Source organism: Amphibalanus amphitrite, unplaced genomic scaffold (assembly GCF_019059575.1).
Source record: "Amphibalanus amphitrite isolate SeventyFive unplaced genomic scaffold, NRLGWU_Aamphi_draft 000063F_arrow, whole genome shotgun sequence".
In the NCBI taxonomy this organism is placed as follows: domain Eukaryota; kingdom Metazoa; phylum Arthropoda; class Thecostraca; order Balanomorpha; family Balanidae; genus Amphibalanus; species Amphibalanus amphitrite.
The window spans coordinates 792,934-814,400 of record NW_024881559.1 but is presented as its reverse complement, the minus strand read 5'-3'; the positions used below and the strand labels follow the sequence as shown (position 1 = coordinate 814,400).

General features: G+C 50.3%; 2 protein-coding genes across 17 annotated transcripts in view; one reads left to right on the top strand and one right to left on the bottom strand.

The window, feature by feature from the left end:
- The window catches only part of LOC122378685 (ATP-binding cassette sub-family D member 3-like), a 47,122-nt gene extending 29,350 nt beyond the window's left edge, over window positions 1-17,772 (top strand). For all 15 annotated transcript variants that reach the window (XM_043360039.1, XM_043360030.1, XM_043360032.1 and 12 more), the window contains 11 exons: window positions 137-297; window positions 474-516; window positions 11,245-11,432; window positions 11,859-12,026; window positions 12,267-13,009; window positions 13,363-13,459; window positions 13,798-13,939; window positions 14,299-14,400; window positions 15,185-15,358; window positions 15,782-15,943; window positions 16,367-17,772. In XM_043360039.1, coding sequence (XP_043215974.1) covers window positions 158-297; window positions 474-516; window positions 11,245-11,432; window positions 11,859-12,026; window positions 12,267-13,009; window positions 13,363-13,459; window positions 13,798-13,939; window positions 14,299-14,400; window positions 15,185-15,358; window positions 15,782-15,943; window positions 16,367-16,444 — 2,037 coding nt within the window. In that variant the 5' untranslated portion in view covers window positions 137-157 and the 3' untranslated portion in view covers window positions 16,445-17,772. The remainder of the gene's footprint in view (window positions 1-136; window positions 298-473; window positions 517-11,244; window positions 11,433-11,858; window positions 12,027-12,266; window positions 13,010-13,362; window positions 13,460-13,797; window positions 13,940-14,298; window positions 14,401-15,184; window positions 15,359-15,781; window positions 15,944-16,366) is intronic.
- Window positions 17,773-18,027: 255 nt separating this feature from the next.
- LOC122378690 (ankyrin repeat domain-containing protein 49-like) lies at window positions 18,028-21,156 on the bottom strand. 2 transcript variants are annotated; one of them, XM_043360065.1, is made up of 4 exons: window positions 21,087-21,156; window positions 19,408-20,125; window positions 18,962-19,122; window positions 18,028-18,776 (listed from the first exon to the last, which is right to left on the bottom strand). In XM_043360065.1, exons 2-4 carry the CDS (start codon window positions 19,574-19,576, stop codon window positions 18,441-18,443), a joined length of 666 nt encoding a protein of 221 aa, XP_043216000.1. In that variant the 5' UTR covers window positions 19,577-20,125; window positions 21,087-21,156; the 3' UTR covers window positions 18,028-18,440. The 2 variants fall into 2 exon arrangements, with proteins under 2 accessions (XP_043216000.1, XP_043216001.1); XM_043360066.1 differs by lacking the exon at window positions 21,087-21,156 and adding an exon at window positions 20,942-21,086.
- Window positions 21,157-21,467: the final 311 nt, after the last annotated feature.

The following is a 21,467-nucleotide window of genomic DNA, read 5'->3' as shown; positions in this document are numbered from 1 at the left end:
ACATATAATAGGTATCACTGGTTAACCTGAGACCTTGTGATTGGGTGCAACAGTTCTCTCGTGCAGAGTAACATGCTCTTTTTCGATCCGATTATTTTTGCAGTTTTTCACCATTGCGTGTGTTCATTTACCGCAGACTGGTCGGTCGCCGCTCACCATGCCGGGAGTGTGGAGCAAGTTGACGCCCGAGGTGGTCGGCCGGATACCACCGGCCGCCGCCATGAACGCTCTCTCCGGCGCCGCCATGTGCCTCTGGATCGGACACTTCCTCAAGAGATACGCCCAGCGACAGAAACGGTAACTACTTCGAGTGTGACATTTTAGAATGTTAGGTATTTTAGTATTTGCGACAACAGTGGAGTTTCTCATGAATCAAACGATGTAGCCATTTACGTAGGTACCTGAAAGCCGGATACGTAATTGATGTGTGTCACGCATCAGGCAATGAAGTAACACTTTCCCACCTTTTTCAGAATAAAAACGTCACAAACAATGGATCTTGGTGTAACTGATAAGGTACGTGGCTCCCGTATTCTAATGGCTCTGGATGTATTCAGGGGCGTTAGTTCATTTGTGCAATATCATTTTATTAAAAGTTTGTTGCGAGTTAGGTTTGGCTTTGTTTTTGCTAATTTTAGTAGTAGGTTTCACGTTCTTCCTAATTGTTTTAAAGATACTGTTCTGGTAAAGACCTTATAATGAATGAAATGCATAAACGGTCGTGGTCTCTCGATGTTCGCATTTCTTAAGAAATCATGCCAGAACTTATGATCTAGGAGACTGGAGAATTAAAACGAACGAAAATAATTCAGTTGTTTTGCATTTTCCACTGTGTTGTCATTTGTACCAAATAAATCTTTAGATCAGGAGGCTCCCAATAGGAGTCAAAGTTTACCAAATTGATCCAATTTTTACAGCCACAGTGCTTTTTCCTTCAACACAAAAAACACGAGTGTTTGGGTGCTTACCGCCACGATGTTTCTCTCGACACGTATGTCATGCTTTTCCGTAACTTCAACAAAAATGGGCAGCAATTCAAACTGTCCAAAATCAATTTAGTCATCAGAGGTCAGAGTACCTGCAATTTTAATGGATTTGCTTGCTTTATCCCAACGCAACTCAGTATTTTCACGAATCACGAGTCTAACGTCGTTATCAATACTGATACCATTGCCAACACTGACATTTATGTTCTTGTGTTCCACCTGCGTTCGTAAACATACGAATACCTGCCAATGAAATGATCCCCCATTTTATTTATTGTGGGTATGTACGTACATTTACCTGATAATGTATTTTTTACCCGCTCTCTCACAGGTACATACTTGCACAGTACATAGTTATATGTACACAATTACAGAATTTGTCTTTAATGCATATCACTAATGCATACCTAATTTTGGAGCACTGTACATCTCTGTAACTGGGTAGGTATGTTATAACTGGGTACCTAGATCGCCACAAGAGGTGGTGGTATTTAGTGGTCCTTATGTCTTTTCCCTGTTTGTCTTTTACTTCTTCTCGAACTTTTATCCCACATTTTTGTTTTGCCCTTTTCTTTTTGTTAAGCTTTGCTTTTTCTCCCTATAAACATCATACAGGGTGTCTCACAAAAAGTGTACATATTTGTTTTGTAAATAGCTCCGTAAGTTAACCCTCTAGTGCCCCCGGTATCATATCTGTAAGTCAATTTGCAGAAAATTCGCCTGCTAATCATAGAGGTGAAAATTGTTGAAAACCCTGCTGTATCAGAAGTGGTACGTCTTGGCAACCACCAGGTGGCAAAATTTTTAAGTAATGATTTCTCAGTTTCCCACCAGGTGATTTTGGAGAGGGTCAGTTTCTCCTTTGCTGAAAATCAATTTGAGATGCAAGTGTAAATTTGAGCATTTAGAAAACAAAAAATTGGTTATTTGGAAAGAAACTTGGTATACTGTGAGACAAATCTTCACCATATATCATAGTATGTTGCAAAACATTGCAGCTATTTCAGGGTCAAAGATATGGACCCCTAATTTTGGGGATACTAGATATGATACAGTGGGCATAGCACTCCAATATTTTCTGTGAAATTTTCGCCGCTGCAACATACGGTGTGCCAATACCATAGTTTTCTCAGGTGATAAGCATTGCAATGGCCTGTGAGTCATTGCAAATGGCGATGGTACAAGCTGCATAAATTTGTGAAGTTCGCACCTCTTGCGCCAGATAACTCTATTTCGTTCCGGGCTTAAAATGTCACAACAATATTGGTACGCTTATGCCGCCTCTCATCCTTGTCAATCACCTAACATCTAGCTTTCTATGAATGGCCTTACATGCCTCATACATCTCGACTTTTCTAACGCTCATAGGAATCTGGTTTTCCAACTGTTTGACGATGACGATAGTGAATTTTTTGATCGCAGGACACTAGCAGACCATGTCTTCTAAAACCACGTTAGGAATGTCATGCTATCGATGACAAGCTTGTTGATTTCAAAGAGCGATCATCCGTGCGAGCATTTATACTCGTGAAACAAAAAATTGAGACTTGACTTTGTTTGGTACAGGAGGATTCAGCGGTCTCTTGCACAATTTCGATATTCCAACGGGTTGTGGACGGGCTTATGCCTTGTGGGTCTATGTGATAGCTGGGCAATGGGCATGGCCGAAGACTTGCATTAGCAGCCAGCCAGCATTTTTCGTTCATACTGGAGAACGCCTCACAATTTGTTTGCGATTCAAATCTCCTCGGTTCATCCCAGTTGTAAGAGATTGAATGTGGAGTGGAAAACTACATTGTCATCGTCAGAGGAAGCTCGCGAAACGGGCTCGCAATGAAGACAGACTCAGGGCCGAAGGACGTGGTTCCTTTGATTTCCTATCTAAGAAGTAGGCAACCATGCACTGCTGCCAGGTTCCAGCGGGTGCCTGACACCTGGCAAGCATTTTCACTGCCAGGTGTCATTTGTTGTCCATATATTGACGTATGCCGCCAAGTATGGTAGCGAGTGCCACTGAACAAAAAGGATTTATACTAAAACATGGATACTACTTCTGTACTAAAGTGCGGCATTGCGTATGCTCACCTCCATATGAGGTCAATGAATATTGTGCAAGCTCCTGCCGATCGGTGCACAGTTACCTGTACCTTTGTTGTCTGACATGCGTACAACGGTTACTGCACTGGTCAGTGCGCGGCTGTTATACTGACGCCGATGACATCAGGACCGCACGACCAGTCAAAGTGCGAACTGACGATTCACAAGCTGAGAGTTTCAGTCACCCGAGATTGTCCGGCTATCATGAAGATAAACCAACATCGTCTTTGGCATTGATTCCGGTCCGTCGGCGGGCTGTCCAGCATTTTGCATCAGAACTGCTTCACTTCGACCACTTACCGCGAGCCAACTGTCATGTCTTCATTTCTATATCAAGTATGCATAACGCATTTACGTTTGAGAAGCATGGCCCACATGTCTGAAGTATGAAAAATTACGCAAGTTCAACGCGCTGTATCGTGGAAATAAGGAATAGAATAGAAGGCACTCATGAATAGATGCCTATGATTAGCGTTGTTCCCTAAGCACCGACTGAAATGATATTTTGATACAGGTAGGATGCCAATGAAATATTAAGAAAATGTTCTGATAAGTGGCGCGCACAGTAAAGGATTTCTTGCTTGCATTTTACACATTCTAACTGCCACTTTTATGACTGAAATTTTTGGTAACACAACCTTCTCATCTACGTCTTAACTTCCTTCTGTGTGGTCTGATACCACTGAAAATAACCAAGTGGAATGCCCAATGTATCATATTTGATACAAAAATTATTTCCGAAATTTGAACTGCGAAATTTTTTTTGACTTAAGATTTCGAACAAGGGACCCAAAATGAATCATATGTCACAAGGTGCTAATTTTAGGAACCGTGGAACTATGTGTGGGCATTAGAGGGTTAAAAACATACGTAAAAAACACAAATATCGCTGGAAAGCACAAAGCTTGCAAATTTATTCGCATATCATTTGCACGTCTTTATATTCACATACCGAATCAGTTTCCCATACTCTAGCTATGCGCTCATTTTTTAGATGCTCAAATGACAGCCTTTGCGCTCAGCGCACGTGGTGGCGCGCCTCATGGTCTCCTGAGCTACACGGGCGCATGTCTCCATGGTTATCCCGCGTATGGCTCCTCTGATGGCCTTTTTTAGCTCGTCTAGCGTGTGCGGCGCCTTCACGTACACGACATCCTTCAGATACCCCCATAGATAGAAATCCATGGGGGTGAGGTCGGATGAGTGGGGTGGCCAGCTGTGGGGGGCCCGCCTGGAGATCAGCCGGCTTCCCAGGCGCTCGGTCAGCCAGACCAGCGTGGCTCTTGACGTGTGCGCTGGAGCGCCGTCCTGCCGGAACCATTGCAGGCAAATGGTGTCCGCGCACTTGCTGTTGAGAGACCGCCAAAAGCGCTTCAACACTGCCAGATAACGGTCTGAAGTCACCGTCACTGGTTCTCCGTCACCGTCTTCAAAGAAGATCGGTCCGATTATGCCCTGGACGCTAAGCGCGCACCAGACCGTCACTTTTGGAGAACGTAATGGGACTTCCAAAGTCTTCTCTGGCGGGTGTTTGCCCCAGTGTCTGTGGTTTTGACGATTAGGTAAGCCGTGAAGGTAAAAGTGTGCCTCGTCGGACCACCAAATGTTGCCGATGAAACCGGGGCAAGACGAGCACTTTCCTAAAAACCAACGGCAAAACTCCAACCGTTGTAGGCAATCAGACTTGGAAAGCTCTTGAGATGTTGATAACCTGTATGCCTTAAGCTTCAGGTCCTTCCTAAGAATCCGATGCGTGGAACAGCGGCTGAGTCCAACTTGTTGCGCAAGGTGCCGCACGGACACTCCAGGCTTTTCCTCAACTCGCCGAATGACTTGTCCGATTTTCAAAGGTGTTCGGGCAGTTATCTTGCGGCCGCTGTTTCCAGTGTTTTGATTTCCGACTGTTCCGTGAACCAAGAAATGTTCAGTAAGCCGTTTTATTGTGTTTGCCGGTGGTTTCTCTCTTATTGTAGGGAAATGAGCCCTAAATTTCCTCTGAGTCAATACCAGGGAACCGGTTTGAAGATAAAATTTCACGATTATTTTCCTTTCCTCTTCACTTAACTGTTTCATGACTCTCACTAACAAATTGTATGTCAAATAAATTTGCACAAGCTAAGCTTCAATTTAAGCCTGAATTTGACGTGAGCGCGTGCTTATATGCTGAAATATATTCATTTTAAATGTGTACACTTTTTGTGAGACACCCTGTACAGTACGTACAGTACTAACTGTATGTCTTTGAATCATCGCCATCGCTCAATGACCTAGCTTTCTGTCTATTTACATTACTTGCTATTTGTATACCGGTCGTCTCGTCTTGTTTTGTGTACTTACAAGTCACACTTAAGTACTCCTGGATACGTAACAATACGTAAATCAGCCCTACGATACTTCCCACCGAACTGGGTTTACCGAGCAACAAGCTTGCTTAGCTCGGTATCCCTTTTCGGTGAGGATCTGACTCCTCCGGGTGTGACTAGGCTCTGTCCCTCTTCTATGATGCAAGCTTTGCATGCGCTTATTACCACTAACCCCTGGATCACTCTCTCCTTCTCACTATCTTCTTTGGGAATGGTGTAGCGGCCAGTCAAGCTACATTTAGTCTTGACTTCTTTGCCTCTTCTTATGACATTTTACTAACTTACTAAGTATTGTATTTAGCTTTGTTTTGTTTGCTTTCCTTTTTCTTAGCAGGGAGTGTCGCGACTTTCTTCATATTTTTGTCTTGGGAGGTGTTAACGTAAGGTGCTGTTGTCGCGTGGGTCAGTGGGTGGACACTCCTGGTCGTCTGATCATGGGCGGCGGCTTAGAAAAAAAAAAAAAACGTCAAAAGGAATTATCAATTACTGTTGATGCCTTATGATGAACTGAAACGCCTGAACATGGGCCGTCGCTAATTAATTCATGGGTGTAATTTATCTCTGCTATTCAATGCATGCCTCATAAGATTGATAAGCCAGTGCTGGTGCGGACCAGGCAAGCCGCCACGTTTTCGCCAATTCACTGCCAGCCAACGGGTGTCTGCCATTGCGAGGGTCGCCTGGTTTATGTCTGTTGTTCCCAACGACACGGTGAGCCCTGTTGAGGTGTCTTATAGGCTAACCGACAACCTAATCGTAAATAATGGTCAGAATTGTCCGGTCGGCTGGGTGGTTTTGGCAGATTCTGCACGGAATTGCAAACCCAATAACGCACCCAAAGGCGCAGATTTCTTTCTTACATCGCCTTTATTTTTTATAGGGAGTAGTCGCCGCTCTCTCGTTGAGAAATTGATCAACAACTGACGGGCTCTGAACGTGATTTTGCTCGTGTTATATGTAGAATTATGTGCAAAGGTCTCTTCAAATGAATTACACAGAACTCACTGGTCGGTGTATCGTTATTCATCCGCAAATCTTGTTGCCACCGAACGGGGCCCGGGACTGACTGGGTGGTCGTATAAAATGCCGATATGGCTTAGCTGACTGGCGTTTTTTTTCATGTTATTCCCGTCACGGCGTGGTCTGGGCCACGCCACTTTACTGTGGTCCCCGGGCCGGCCGTGCGCTGCGCGAGGTACTGGGCTCGCCGGTCGCTCGGCGCGGGGTGACCCTGAACTTCGCTCGCCGTCTGGTCGGCCTGTGTCACTAGGGCCGCGCGGTGCGGTGCGCACTTTACGACTCCGGCGGTCCCGAGAGGGAATGCTTATGCTTGTGCGTCTGTTGGAAACATTTACTTTAGGCTGGCCGAAAACGATTTTTGCCATGTTCGTAAGTCGTAACACGTTTTGTCGTAATACGAGCCGATGGAGAAACTCCTTAGCCACTCGAGTAGCTAAGAAGATCGTCGTATTGTTAGTGGTGATCCTATTTCAAATCCAGTAGTGACTGCGATGTTCACTGCCATACCCGGCAATGCTGAATGTTTTTATGGTCGCCAAAGTTTTTTTTTTTTTCAACGATTTACTTAGCTTCCAGGGCTTTAACGTGGCAAAACCGGTTTCCGTATTCCGTTTTTATGGTATGATTTGTATTAACTTTTAATAATTTTCGGTGGTTATTTTGCATGAGACTAATGCGCTCCGTTTCGCTTGCACCTCATCGATTATAACATAAGCTGCATTGCATTAGTCATTCTATAAAATTGCCAGGCTAAAAGATGTCCATGTGATAAGCTTCCTGGTAACTGTAAGGAGGCCGTGGTGATGCTGCTTTTTGCCGTCCGTGTGTGCTGCGCTGACGGGCGGGGGTAGAGCGGACGACCCTGCGCCGCTGATGAGTCCCCCCGCCGGCACGGAGGCCGGGCCCGAGTGGCGGCCTTGGACGGCTCATAGCCGGCCGTTGACGCTGACTGGCCCACTCGGGAGATTAATTCAGACGGGGTGTCGGCGAGTGGACTGACCAGAGGCACACACACAGACATCGCCCACTGGCTCACTGGAGAGATCAGTGTAGGCATATATCAAAGCAAACGCAGATTCACCTGCCTGCCCATTGATCCTCCCAAAGTATGATCCGCCCCTCAAGGAAATGCATTTGGTGAAGCCAGAAAATTGCTTTTGTGAACTGACGAGTGGTGTGTTGATGATTTACGTGATGTCCCTGCGCTGAAAATTTACGTGGTCCACCGATGGAGACAAGATTTACCTATATCATCCTGATTCCGCGGATCTCGCCTGCGCCCGAAGAAAACCAAACAGTTTGTATTCGAACGAGGCGGAGCTCACGCGCGGCCATGGAGTTATCGGTTCCGTTTCCTAGCCGTTCCGTCCAGCCCCTGTGTCGGTTTCACCGGACACCGGACGTACCGGGTATGACGCCGGGCCGCGCCTTGGGGACGGGTTTTTGTCGGTCGACCCACGGTGTCCGCCGGCGCGGCGACCGGTGTGACTGTGCGGTCACCTGTCGCCCGGCCGGACGCTCACCTCATTGTAAGCACACAGCCGGTGTACGATGTGGGCTCAGCTGGGGCCTGCGGCTGCGGTGGTACGGAAGCTATGTGTGTATAACACATTTCTAGACGCTTGGTTTATTTTAGATTCGGTCAAGCAATGTATCGTGGCTCATCGTCGACTCACCCGCTTCAAGCTGTTGATCCATTCGTTCGTGGCGGAAGTTTTAGCTGGTTTTTAGCGAATTACCTTTCTTGAAGAGGTTCTTCTTTTAATTGCATTCAATACAATCCAGTGAAGCCTACGATGTGATACTCTGTCCTGGTGTATCTACTCTAGCTTTCGATCTCTGTTTGGAAAGCTCTCCATCCCGGGCGAGCGACCCGGCCGCGGAGAGGGCCCCGTAATCGGACCGGTTCGGCCGCGGAGGCGCGCTCCCAGGCCCATCTCCGCAGCTGCGGGGCGTGCTGACAGAGGCTCAACAAATCGGCCTTCCCCGGTTTCCCAATGCAACATAATGACCTAAATGAAAACCGAAAAGGTTAAAGAACGATCGGGTCGCGGCATTTTGCCAGAAGTGAATAGTGGTGGTTCAGGAAATGCAAAATCATGCAGCCTGGCAGAGCACCGTATCACTGAAGCATTGTTCCCACTTAGCTCTGTTAGGTAAGAACTGGTACGACGCCAATTTTTCGAGTTTCGCCATCTGGTGGCGATGCCCTTACTGGACGTTATGTAACATTATCTGTTGCATAACATACCCTGAGATATCAGAGCTGTTAGAGCGCAGATCTCACACCGACCGAAACCATTGTACCGATATAAAGCCCGCAAAATATGACTGTGTTATACAGCCGAGCCACGGATAATGTCACGGACGACCGCCTGGCGATCGGCACAAACCGCATCTTATTGCCTCACCGCCTCACCTACCCCGTTTTCGGCCCCCGAGCCGCTGAATATTTTGAAACTACATAATCATGCTTTTGTATTTTTATGCCGTATATACCTGCATATTCAGTAGCGTGAGAAACAACTCCTGCAAAATCGTGAACTATTGACAATTCCTTCAGCTTCAGGATACTGGTTTCAGAATGTATGTATGTTGCTATTAGAAGATCGAACTATCTAAATCTTTAATCTTCCCCATTAGCTCAGCACCAATTTTAAGTATTTCCGATTGCATTGGAATTTCCGTATTTCCGAAAACATTGCATTGGCTGAAGATGACAATGCAATGCTTTATGTTCAAGCATTGAACATTTTGCTCTCTTTCGACCGTGGCTAATCCGTACTAGTAAAAGAGCAAGTTTCAATCGGACCAGTGCTTAACTTGGTATCGTATTATTTCATCCATGGTATCATTTAGCTATTCCAATAAAACGACATATTTTCATAAAAAGTACGTGCTCAGACTGTACTCCCGTTTTTTTCAACCGAGCACCAACAGAGCACACTAGAATGAATGATACCTCATTGGGCATTTGATCATAACGGTAGACTCTAACTTTGTGCAATCGCATCGATTTGATGGCTTGACATAATTTTAAACATTTTTCGTACTTACCGTTTCAACATTTAATCTGCCACACGACTTCATGCGTAATATTGCCACCTAGCACCGCCGCGATTATGCCAGTGTTATGTTTTCGTTCGTCTCCCAGTTTAAACACAAACATCCGCATGACATCGAGGGCAACGTGCCAGCCATTAAAAAAGTGACACGTTGCATACTATCACAGCAATGATGCAGTAATCGACACGCTGTCGGGTAATTGTGAGAACGAGTAAATAGAATTGTTGATAACTTTTACGAATATGTTTTGAGAAGACGCACATCAGACAGGCAAGCATGCACATAAATGGTGATAAGGTTCGCATTCACAGCCCGAGCGCACCTAGGAGAGAGTGAGCTCTCTGAGCTAACTGGTGTCAGACCATTTCGAACCGTCTCGGCGCTTGCCGCTTAGTCCTCACCAGTATTCACTGAAGTTCAGTGAAGGCAATCGCCGTCAGATGCCACCAAAAACAATTTCCTCCCTCCACCAGACCATCCATGACCCTCCGTTGTTGTCATGGGCGCTCCTGTCTCTTATGATCATTTTGGACGATTAACTAAAATTGTTACAAATCAACATATACTCGTATGTGCTCGTTATCGATTCGCCCTGGCTGACACTCTAACCCTCGCAGGACCTATTGGTTTTCTACATACGCGCCGGCCGAGGGGGGGGGGGGGCGGATACGACCCCCCTCGCCGTTTCACCCCTGGTGGAGCTAGCGCGTCGCGGAAAAACGAGCGTGTGCGCCGTTACGAGACGCAGAGATTGGTACCCGATTTTAAGGTCTTAGGTCAACCGGTGACCTCTGAGGTCAGGTCAAGTGCCCCAATGTACGGTTCAGTTTTTGGTGAATAACTTCGCAAAAAACGGCCGCCGAGCCGCGATTTTGGCAGCATCGTATTCGCCTTGCTCAGGCGCGTCGAATGATATACTTTTTGTTCGGGTCAGGTCAACTTGGGGTGTTGACCTCAGGTCAAGGTCAGGTCAGCACCCCCAGGTCACGAAGTTGGTCGAAAGAGGTCATGTCGCATATCATTCGATTCGGCAGGTCTTCCTGAGTCCATTGGTGGCTTTTCCGACTCGCTAGCTCAATTTGATCAAGAGTTATTGACGAAAAACTAATATGACCTTGATGACGTCATAAATGACGTCACGCAAGGTCAACATCGCAAAAGTGACGCATCTAACCTTGCAAGGAGTGCATCAAATCACGATTCTGTGTGCTTGAGATAGTTGGAGATCGTTCCCGGCGCCAGAATAACAGTTTTCATTTTTCCCCATTGACTTGTAATGGTGAGGTCACGAAAGTGACCTGACCTCATATCACCTTTAGGAAAAATCCGAGATATACAAGTTGTGAGACTCATAATGGATACTAGATCCTGCAAGTTTCATTTCCCTGTGACATCTCCTCTGGTAGTGAGGGCGTTGCGAAGTTGCGACATCTGAAGACCGTGCAGAGGTTCACTTATGACGTCATAGGTCAGTGACCTGACCTGACCCAAAAATGCGGTTGGTGTCAAAAGATCCGGCTTGAATCAAAGGTCAGGTATGCCAAGTTTCAGCTCTCTATCGCCAGCGTGTTCGGAGCTATCGCGAAAAAAACCCTATGGGGGGGGGGGGGCGGCACCCGCCCCCCGCCCCCCTCGGCCGGCGAGGGTTAAGTTCTAGTCCGTGTCGCTCCATTGATTCGCCCTGGCTGACCATCTAACGCTGTCCGCTGCAGGCGTCGTCTAAGAAGGAGCGGGCGGCGGTGGACGCGGTGTTTTTCCGCCGTCTGCGCCGCCTGCTGGGTATCCTGATCCCGGGTCCACTCAGCTCGCCGGTTGCCTACATCGTGCTGGTGGCGCTCGTGCTGGTGGCCCGCACCGCCTGCGACGTGTGGCTCATCAAAAACCACACCATGATCGAAACGTGAGCAAGCCGGCCGCCTGGGCCCGGCTAGGGGTGAGAGCTGGGGACGGAGGTGGGGACGGTGTGTTGTGAGCGGGCCGGTCGATGGGAGAGGGAGGGTGATGCTGTCGGGAACTGTTCAGATGGCACTAGACTGTCCTGTGCTAGATATAGGTAAGCGCTTTGGATGTGGATGTCGGATACATGGATGACTTCTGTGTGAGTTGAGAGGACTGCAAAGTAACCAGAAGTATTAATCGCTGAAGGGCATTTAATGTCTTCGTATTTCTTTTATATTATGCCTGGCAGACGTGCACCGACCATCGTTTTGTTTTTGAACACTGCTTGGATCAGCTCTGGAACGGACGTGTGTTTTACTTCGTGCGCATCGTCCATCCCACTGCCGATGTTCCTGTGCCGTTCTGACCCCCCCCCGCGCCCGGGCAGCTCTCTGATCGGCGGCAGTCGGTCGGCGTTCCTCTCGCACGCCTGGGACTACACCCGCATGATGCCCGTGGTGTCGCTCATCAACAACCTGCTCAAGTACAGCCTGAACCAGCTGCAGCTGGACCTGCGCGTGAGGCTGACGCGCCACCTCTACGACCAGTACATGAAGTAAGTGAAAGGAGATACTCGCTGGTCAGAAGGATCTGCGCAAACTAATGCGCTGACGTCTTTTTAAGTCATACGTTAAAGAGGAAAATGATTCAGTCTTAGTCAAGCTGGTAAATAATGCTAGTTTTGTGGTATATGGCTGTCGTGCGGAACGGGTGTATTTGGGGAATGGCTGCAGACCTCAGGATGCGATTGACAGTACTTGTATCCGTTTGCTAAACCTCTCCCGTTCTGTCCCAGGGGCTACACGTTCTACCAGATGAACAATCTGGACAACCGGATCCAGAACGCCGACCACCTGCTGACCAACGACGTGAACCAGTTCTGCACGGGCCTGGTGGACCTCTACTCGAACCTGTCCAAGCCGCTGCTGGACATCGTGCTGTACGTGCAGCGGCTGTCGGCCGGCCTGGGCCGCCAGGTGCCCGGCTACATGATCGCCTACCTGCTCGTGTCGGGCCTGTTCCTGACCAACCTGCGCCGCCCCGTCGGCTCGATGACGGTCAAGGAGCAGAAGCTGGAGGCCGAGTACCGGTTTGTCAACTCGCGGCTCATCACCAACTGCGAGGAGGTGGCCTTCTACCAGGGCAGCGAGCGCGAGAAGATCACACTCAACAGCGAGTTCCGCAAGCTCATCGACCACATGAAGACGCTGCTGCACTTCAAGTTTTCGGTGGGCTTCGTGGACAACATCATCGCCAAGTACCTGGCCACGCTGGTGGGCTGTTTCACGGTGAGCATTCCGTTCCTGGCGGCGGCCGGGCCGATGGCGGGCCTGCCGCCCGGTCAGCGCCAGCAGCGCTACTACGAGAACGGCCGCATGATGGTGCGGCTGGCGGAGAGCATCGGCCGCCTGGTGCTGGCCGGCAGGGAGATGACGCGCCTCTCCGGCTTCACCGTGCGCATCTCAAAGCTGCTCGAGGTACTGAACGACCTCAACAACGGACACTACGAGAGGACCATGCTCACGCCGCAGAGCAACGGTGAGCGCCCGACGAAAGTCTTGGTTCTCTGAGCGAGCTAGATGCCTAACGGGCACTCTTTACTGCGGCTTTCACTAGGTACGACATTTGTTACAAAAGCAGCTACCGGCGATGACGTGCCATCACTTCAAGTTATAAGCACAGTCTTATCGAATACTCTTGTTGTGTTGTTGTCTCCGACGCCAACAGTCCTCAGACTTGCACGCTCCTTTATTGCGTCCGTCTCCGGTCACCGCGTTTCACAAGTTTCTTGGCATTAGGATATGGTAACGTGATTGTATCGCGCTGCGTGCTAGAGTCGGCAGCTGTAGTGTCGGCGTGAATGAACACCCATCTCTTTCGCTGTTTGCCAGGTCTGAAGTCGTCATCTTCGTCCAGCAGTTTGGCCCGACCCGTCATGGCGCTGGACCCCAAGGCCGGCAAGGTGGTGCTGCAGGATCACATCATCAGGTGGGTGTCTGCAGTCCTTCCCCATTGGCCCTCCTGAGTTTTTCACAATTAATGTTAGAAATGAAGGCCTTTCTGGTCACATTGATTTTGGTCAAATGTCACCATTCCCTAGTGGGATGCGCTAATCTGTTGGCCGTTACTTACATATTTCTCCACCAAACAAACAGGCGGATGTCACGCTCATGAGCGTTGTATTTTTACGTTACGTTTTTTATTACTTTTTTACGTTTACCCACCCAGTCCTAATCGCCTTTCATATGGCTCGGTTTATCGAACGTACTCGTAGATGACCAGTTATTCCCCGCGTCTCACTTACCTGTTGATCCCTCACGCGCCAGGTTCGAGCACGTGCCTCTGGTGACGCCCAACGGAGACGTGCTCGTGCAGGAGCTCAACTTCGAGGTGCGCTCCGGCATGAATGTGCTCGTCTGCGGGCCGAACGGCTGTGGCAAGAGCTCGCTGTTCCGCATCCTTGGAGAGGTGAGACAGCAGTGACCGGCGACGGACGCGCCACGCGGCCCGCCGGGTCGCTGTGGTGATAGTGAGTGGTCGGGAAGTGCCTCTGACGCTTGTACTGGACTCTAATGTGTACAACCGCAGTTACAGTTAATTTATTAGCTGGTGATTTAATTTTGCAGTTATCTTGATAGCATCGACTCTCGTGTTCCTCAAACAGAGAGTGTTTGATATTGTGCGTGTCTGAAACAGGCACTCAGTGTTTGATATGCGTTGTTTCATGCCTGTGCGTGTCCCCATATGACCTGATTCCACCACGTGCGGTCCGCGGAACCGTCCCGGTAGGTACCGTCTCTGACCGTTCTCTGTGCCCGTGTCGGCAGCTGTGGCCCGTGTTCGGCGGCACGCTCACCAAGCCGGACCGGTCTCAGCTGTTCTACATCCCTCAGCGGCCGTACATGACGCTGGGCACGCTGCGTGACCAGGTCAGTCTGCCGCCGACGGACGGTCGGTCCCCAGCCCGCCGGCACGTACTGACTGTCCGCCGGTAGTGTGAAACGTGCCGGCGATGGAAAGATAAAGGCCGACGGGGTTTGACGTGGCGGTTGCACTGCTGCTAGTATTAGGTTGGGCTATCATGGCTGTCTTGGCGTGCTGCGATAGGGGGGTCGCGTGAGCAAATAGTACATACGTTGTCACACACTACACAGGCTACTGAAGAAGGCATGACATAACCGCTGCATGGCTTACTGTCTGTTGGCTTTGAAATAAGAGGGCCATTAGGTGCGGCCTGGTTGTCAGCGGTAACTAACTCTGTTTACATTGTGCAATCAATGTATGGCTCTTGTTCGGCAGGTGCGCCGTCAGCGTAACGTAGCACGCGATACTAAATCGCCTTATGTTTCACGGAATATGCGGCCGTTTTCTTACGTAACGTCTTCTGACTGCTCTTTCACCGAACATGCATGGATGCTGGCATTCCGGCCTCTGGTTTAATGTCCAGCCATGAGCCATATCCAGTGGCATGACGTTCGTCTGTGACATCCCATTATTGGTGTTATTGGTCGGGATTTAGACATTGTCCATGACCTACCTGTGAGCTGACGTTCATCCGTTACCCATCCGTGAACGTCTATCCGTGACCTTTCCATGACCTGACTTCCAACCGTGACCGGCCCATGAGCATTTGAGCTGATGTCTACCCGTGACCTGTTCGTGACCCGTCCGTGACCCGCCCTTGACCTGACACCCTCCTCTGTCGCTGACCAGGTGATCTACCCGGACACGGTGGCGGCGATGCGGCGGCGCGGCCGCACCGACGAGTGGCTGCTGCAGCTGCTCGAAGAGGTCCAGCTCGGCTACATCCACGAGCGTGAGAATGGCTGGGACGCCGTGGCCGACTGGGGCGACGTGCTCAGCGGCGGCGAGAAGCAGCGCGTGGCCGTGAGTCGGGCGGGGTCGTGGGCAGCGTCCTGCGTCAGTGTGACTGTCAGCGACGAGGCTGTCATATGCCACATGACAGCCACATGGCGCTGTGTGGCACATGACAACATCATGTACCACACGGAACAGCGACGAGGCTATCGATAGCTGGAGTGTTACAGTCTTTGTAACTCGTTGGATAGTGGATAATCAGCACACGAACAACTTTATCTCGGCGGATATATGTATGACGATTATCTGTTGTTTTTCTGTATTCCATGCGGCATGCAAAAAAAACCGTTTGGTTTTGTGCCGCCGTCGGTGGGATCAGTGCGCTGTGTTTGGTTTGGTGCCGCTTTTAGTGGCGATGTGTTGTGTCTCGTTTTGTGCCGCCGTCGTTGTCGATGTGCTCTGTGACACTCGGCCTCGTGCCCCCGCTGGCAGATGGCGCGCCTGTTCTACCACCGGCCCCAGTTCGCCATTCTGGACGAGTGCACGTCGGCGGTCAGCGTGGACGTCGAGGGCTCCATGTACAGCTACTGCCGCAAGATGGGCATCACGCTCTTCACCGTGTCCCACCGCAAGTCGCTCTGGGTCCACCATGAGGTTAGTCTGGACGGACGGACGGTCCGGTTCGGTCACTCTTTGCGATATGACATTTTCTATTAAATGGCGAGAATTGTAGATGGCCATTTGATTTGCATCCGTTCATTAAATTTATATGAGTGGTTAATTTGAGCCACTGCAGCTGGTTTCACCCGATGCAATAACGGTGGCTGCGACCTCCCTCGCTGCCGGCTGCGCCGTTGACCGTGACCGTTTCGTGTCCACACTCCACTGCAGTACAGCTACCTTCAGAATTCCCCGCTGTTCGCTGACCGAGCCGCCCCCCGTCTCCGTCCCACTGTCCGCTGACCAGAACCGCCCCGTCCCCTGTCCACAGTACTAGGTACCCCCAGATCTCCGCGCTGTCCGCTGACCTGAGCCGTCCCGTGTCCGCTGACCGGAGCCGCCCCCCCCCCCCCTCAGTACTACCTGCAGATGGACGGACGCGGCGAGTTCGTCTTCAAGCCCATCACCGAGGGCACGGACCAGTTTGGCTCGTGAGCCGGGCAGCGGCGGTAGGCGGTAGGCAGCCAGCGCTCGGCCAGGCGCCGGTCAGTCCCCGCCGGACGCTGTCCCTCGGTGGGAAGCAGTCCCGTTCGGGGGCCCCGCCGGCACCAGCCATAGTCGAGACTGGGCCCGCCCCGGTGTGCGGTCTGTGATAGACGACGTGCATAACCCACAGCGCCGCTGAGACGCGACATCCAGGTCCCCGGCGGCGCTTAGGGGGACTAGTGGGCGGTTATTTAATAGCTGTAGCCCTCATTTTTAGCTCGAGTGGTATTTTGTATTCGAATTAAATTTTGATTTATTGGGGTTAGAACCCCGACTCCCGACAGCCATAAATGTTTGTGTGTGAATGCATGTGTAGATATATTTCCTCACGCGAGAACCTAGTCTCAACACACATTTCAACGTCCAAACTGACTTCACTTTACGCTAGGATTTAGGATTTATTTTGTTTCATTTTGCTCAATGACCTGGTCCATTTTATATGCACTTTTACATCCTACCTGTTCAGCGATGAACTCGTGTTCATGGTCGGTAGCGTCAGCGCGTCTCAATGAATGCTAGCATCTACTATGCTATTAGCACTGAGGGCGGACGCGTGAATTTCAGACCTCTTGAATTCGTTAGTTGTACCTGTTCGAATGATTGTGTGGTCAGTGGTGTGTGCTAATGAGCATACCAGACTGGTACGCAGTGAGTGCCGTTCGGAAGTCACGAAGACTGATGTGTGATCGATTTGACTGCCAACTGGATACGTGCAATGGTTGGGTTGTTCGTTAGAAGTAATTTGACAGTGAGCATATGTGAGAGCTTGCGACGTGCGTCTGCGTGCTATCATTATGCCCACTGGTGATCAGTGGTGGAGGAGCTATAAATGCAGCTCCAATGGATGCGTCTCGAGCTTTGCGTGGTGCAGAACAGGCGTCGGTTGTCCTGATTGAGTGGGGCTGGGGGTCGTAGGTAGTTTTTTTTTTTTTTTTGGCCAGAATCGCAGCTGTGGCAGGAGTGTGCGCTGTTGGGCTAATTCTGCGCGTGGCGACTTTCTAGCATCAAATCGGTGATGTTTCGCTCTGTTCGGCGTCGTGCTCTTGTCGCGACGCCGGCAGGGTCGCGGTTGTGGCTCGCGTCCGTGCATCGACGTGTGATAGGCTCTCAATGATTACTCAGTGCACAATTCTCTTCTCTTGACGCAGGGTTTATGCCTTAAATCGGTGGCAGAAGCAGCAGTGCGTATCTAGATTGACTTGCTCAGTCCGACCCTGCCACCGATCATGGGTGTGATACGAGTTGCGTCGAGAGAGCAATACATACACATAAGAACCTCTCGTGGTTTTGCTCGACGCCGAAATGCCCATACATACGCGAACACCCACTGACTTCATGTGATGTTACTGGCTTGATTAGTCAATAGATTTTTTGCTATCATTTAATTCTGGTAGGAGTCTCTGCGGCTGGCCTCTTTACACGATTTGTACGGTTTGCTTTGTGAGCACAATGACATACAACGCATAGTTAGTTGGCAGATTACGAAAAATTATTGAAGCATGAGGCGACAGGTGCTTATGGTCCATATATCCTTTCAGTCCTATGACAGGTTCGAGAATGTATTACCTTATATCCACAACACACAAAGATCATAGAACCAGACACGGTACAAAAACACTTGGCACCGATCATCCGTAGCTCTCGGCCGCAAATCATGGCGAGCGTCCCGCATGACCGAACTCGGGAGTACGGACCCCACTCGGGTATACCTGGCCAATATACCCCACTCGGGATCAACACGGTACACCAGCTGGCTCGCGCCTAGAGGAATGTTTTCACCTCCCGTCTTCTGTTCACCGCTCCGTCATGAACCAGCCTGGTTCAAAGGTCCACAACGTACACGACTCTCATCACGAACAGCCTCAGAGACTGTAATGTACAGCTCTGATAACTCGAATAACCGTCGGAGTTCCGTCATATACGGCTCGGTCTGCCTGAACAGCGCTCAGATGTCCGTCATGTACGGCTCTGTCAGCTCGAACAGCGGCTGGATGGCGGCCGTGCGCCGGCCGATGTCGGCGGCCGTGTCGCCGCTGTCGTTGCGCGCCTCCAGTCGGACGCCGTCGGTGGTGAGCAGCAGGTAGCAGGTGTCGCGCGCCTCGCCGCTCGAGGCGGCCACCATGAGCGGCGTCAGGCCGCCGGCCGTCGGCGCGTTCACGTCGGCGCCGTGCAGTACCAGCAGCGGCAGGCAGCCGGCCGAGTTCCAGCGGGCGGCCGAGTGCAGCGGCGTCCAGCCCTCGGCCGTGCGCGCCGACAGGTCCGCGCCGGCCGACAGCAGGCGCTGGACGGGGGAGGGGTGACGCAGTCAGTGCCGGTCGGAACGGGAGATGACGGACCGTCTGTGCCGCACACGGCTCTCCTTTCCCGAGGCTAATGGAATAACCAGGGGATAACTGAGACAACGAGAAAAATATTTCCCAGATAAAACTCATTCAAATCCCTCCCACCACAGTTATGAATCCTTACCTCCACTACTGCTACGTGGTCGTTGTAGGCGGCGCGGTGGAGCGGAGTGTAGCCGTCGCCGTCTCTGGCACCTATCAGACTCGGATCCTCTTTTAACAGCTGGGACACCCGCTCGCAAAGGCCGCGCTCGGCCGCCCACAGAATCTCCTCCTCGGGAGAGTCTGAAAACGCGTCCAGGTTAGCAAAGCGTATAGCGAACGCTTCTGATGTGACGAGATACTGTGCCGTCAAGGATTGCCTTATTACACGTATCTTGATAACATATTGATAGAGTATGAACTCTTCATTCAACAAACGGGCAAGTATATCTTGTGTTACATCTCCGATGGCTAAAACGACATAACATAATATGTACCTATAATATGTACTGGTTCTTTAAACGCTTGATCGGAAACGACATTTAAAATATCAAATAGAATAGTTGTTGGTTATGTCAGAGGGCTCACCTGGCGGCCCGCTGTCCGTGGCGTCCCCGTCCTCGCTGCCAGAGGAGCCGGCACGCAGTCGGGCCGGGCCGGCCTCGGCGTCCCGCAGCAGGCGGGCCTCGGCGGCGCGCCGGCTCAGCGTCTCCAGGTCGGGCTCCGAGCCGGCCGCGTCACTGTCCGTGTCGCTCATGGCTGGCGGGCGCCGGCCGCGACTGGCCCACCTCGGTGACCAGCCGCCGGGAGCCGCCGCCGCCGCCGCCGCCGCCCGGCAGGCGCAGGTTGGCCGCCGTCACCGGACCCACGGGCGCCGCCGCGCGCTCCGCGTCCGACTCTGATCCGTCCGAGTACGACTCCGAGTCAGAGTCCGAGTCCGAGCCCGACTCCAGTTCGCACAGGCCCAGGTTCAGCTCGATGTGCGGCCGCTCCGAGTCGTCCGCCTCGATACACACGGCGTCGGCACCCTCGCTGGCCACACGCTCCTGCAGCGTCGCCTCCGCCTCGCGCATGCGCGGCAGGAAGGAGCGGACGCGGTCCAGCACAGAGCTGGCCGGCACTCGGAAGGTAGCACGCTGCTCGGGCTCAACAGACTGATGTTGAGCTCTCTGCTTCTTCAAGAGTAGCAAGGACTCAACACCTGCAGGCTGCTTTCCAATGTTCAGCAGGTCTCCTGAGCTCTTCTGAGAGCAGTTGGAATCCTCGGAGGCCATAACACACCACCTACTGCATTTTGCAGTAGCGTCTGAAAGAAAAATGCTGCTAAATGTTGAATATGGGCACTTCATTTCATAGAGATTTAGTACAAGTTATTGTTCTTTATCAACTGACTTTTGTAAAGCAGCCCATGCTAAGCTACTAATCAATTGATAACTTAGGCTGGAGCCTGGACAGCATGGTACAATATCAATTCACCAACACGATAAAGGCTGCAATTCAACCATTTGCTGAGATATACATAAGCACCAACAAAATGTTACTCTTTTTCTACACGCCAAGGTGGGTATTTCATTTTTGCAACAAAGGGGAGGTGCTACCCAGAGAATAATCCATTGCATCATTGGAAACTAGCTTACACCTCGAACCCATCAGCTGGCTCGGTGGCGTAGTGGTTGTTTAGGATGCATACATCGTGATTCACCGGTCAAGGTTTTGCAACAGGCCACCCATTTAATGTTTTGGCCCATTGTATGCCTATCGTAATTCATAGGTGTAGGTTGCATGTTGTAGGTTAGGTTAGGTGGTCAAGTTAGGTGTTAGGTCAAGTTAAGTTAGGTTCCATTGGATTTGGTTTGATTTATTTATAAAACAAGCATTGGCATCCCTGTGTAGCACCTCTCCTTTGTTGCCAAAATGAAACACGCAAGCCAGGCAGGCCACCCACACGCACAATTTTTCCAACATAAAGGTATTGAAACTTGTCTCGCTTGCAATAACAGCTGACAATTACAGTTGCACGATTTGAAATATCACATACCCAAACAGGAAGGTAACACACAACTAACACATTATCAGACAATCTAACTTACACGTTCTTCTCAAATCTCAAGTACCTACTTACCGAAACAATTAGGATTGTAGATCTATTTAAGAGCTATTTGTCAAAGAAACCAATAATTTTATAAATAGCCATATAAATATAGGCATTGGTATAGGCATATAGGGCCTTGTAAATAGCCTTGCTAATAATAATTAAATTCTCTTACCTCCCAGCAGCCAACAGCGCACATGTTATACTTGTGTTAGACATTCCTAGCGCTTTTGTTTCAAGAATGCCGCATCGGTACATCTCGGCACTAAAGTGCTGCATGTCATGGGTTTCATCAACTGACGTCATAGAGTAGCAAGGACAGGCCGCCCTCGTTCGTTGGTTGTCACTTGTCAGGTGTCTGCGACTATATATTTCAGTCAATGTACACCAATGTACATTTGTGAAAGCAGCTCCCGCTTGTCTATCATCCACACATTTTGTACTTTCTTCTCCATTTCACGCCAAATCACCAAAGGTAACGTTACCACTTAGTTCAGCAAAGTAATCTTGAGTTCAGCTACATGAACCCTCATCTTTTACAGTTTGCTGAATCGAA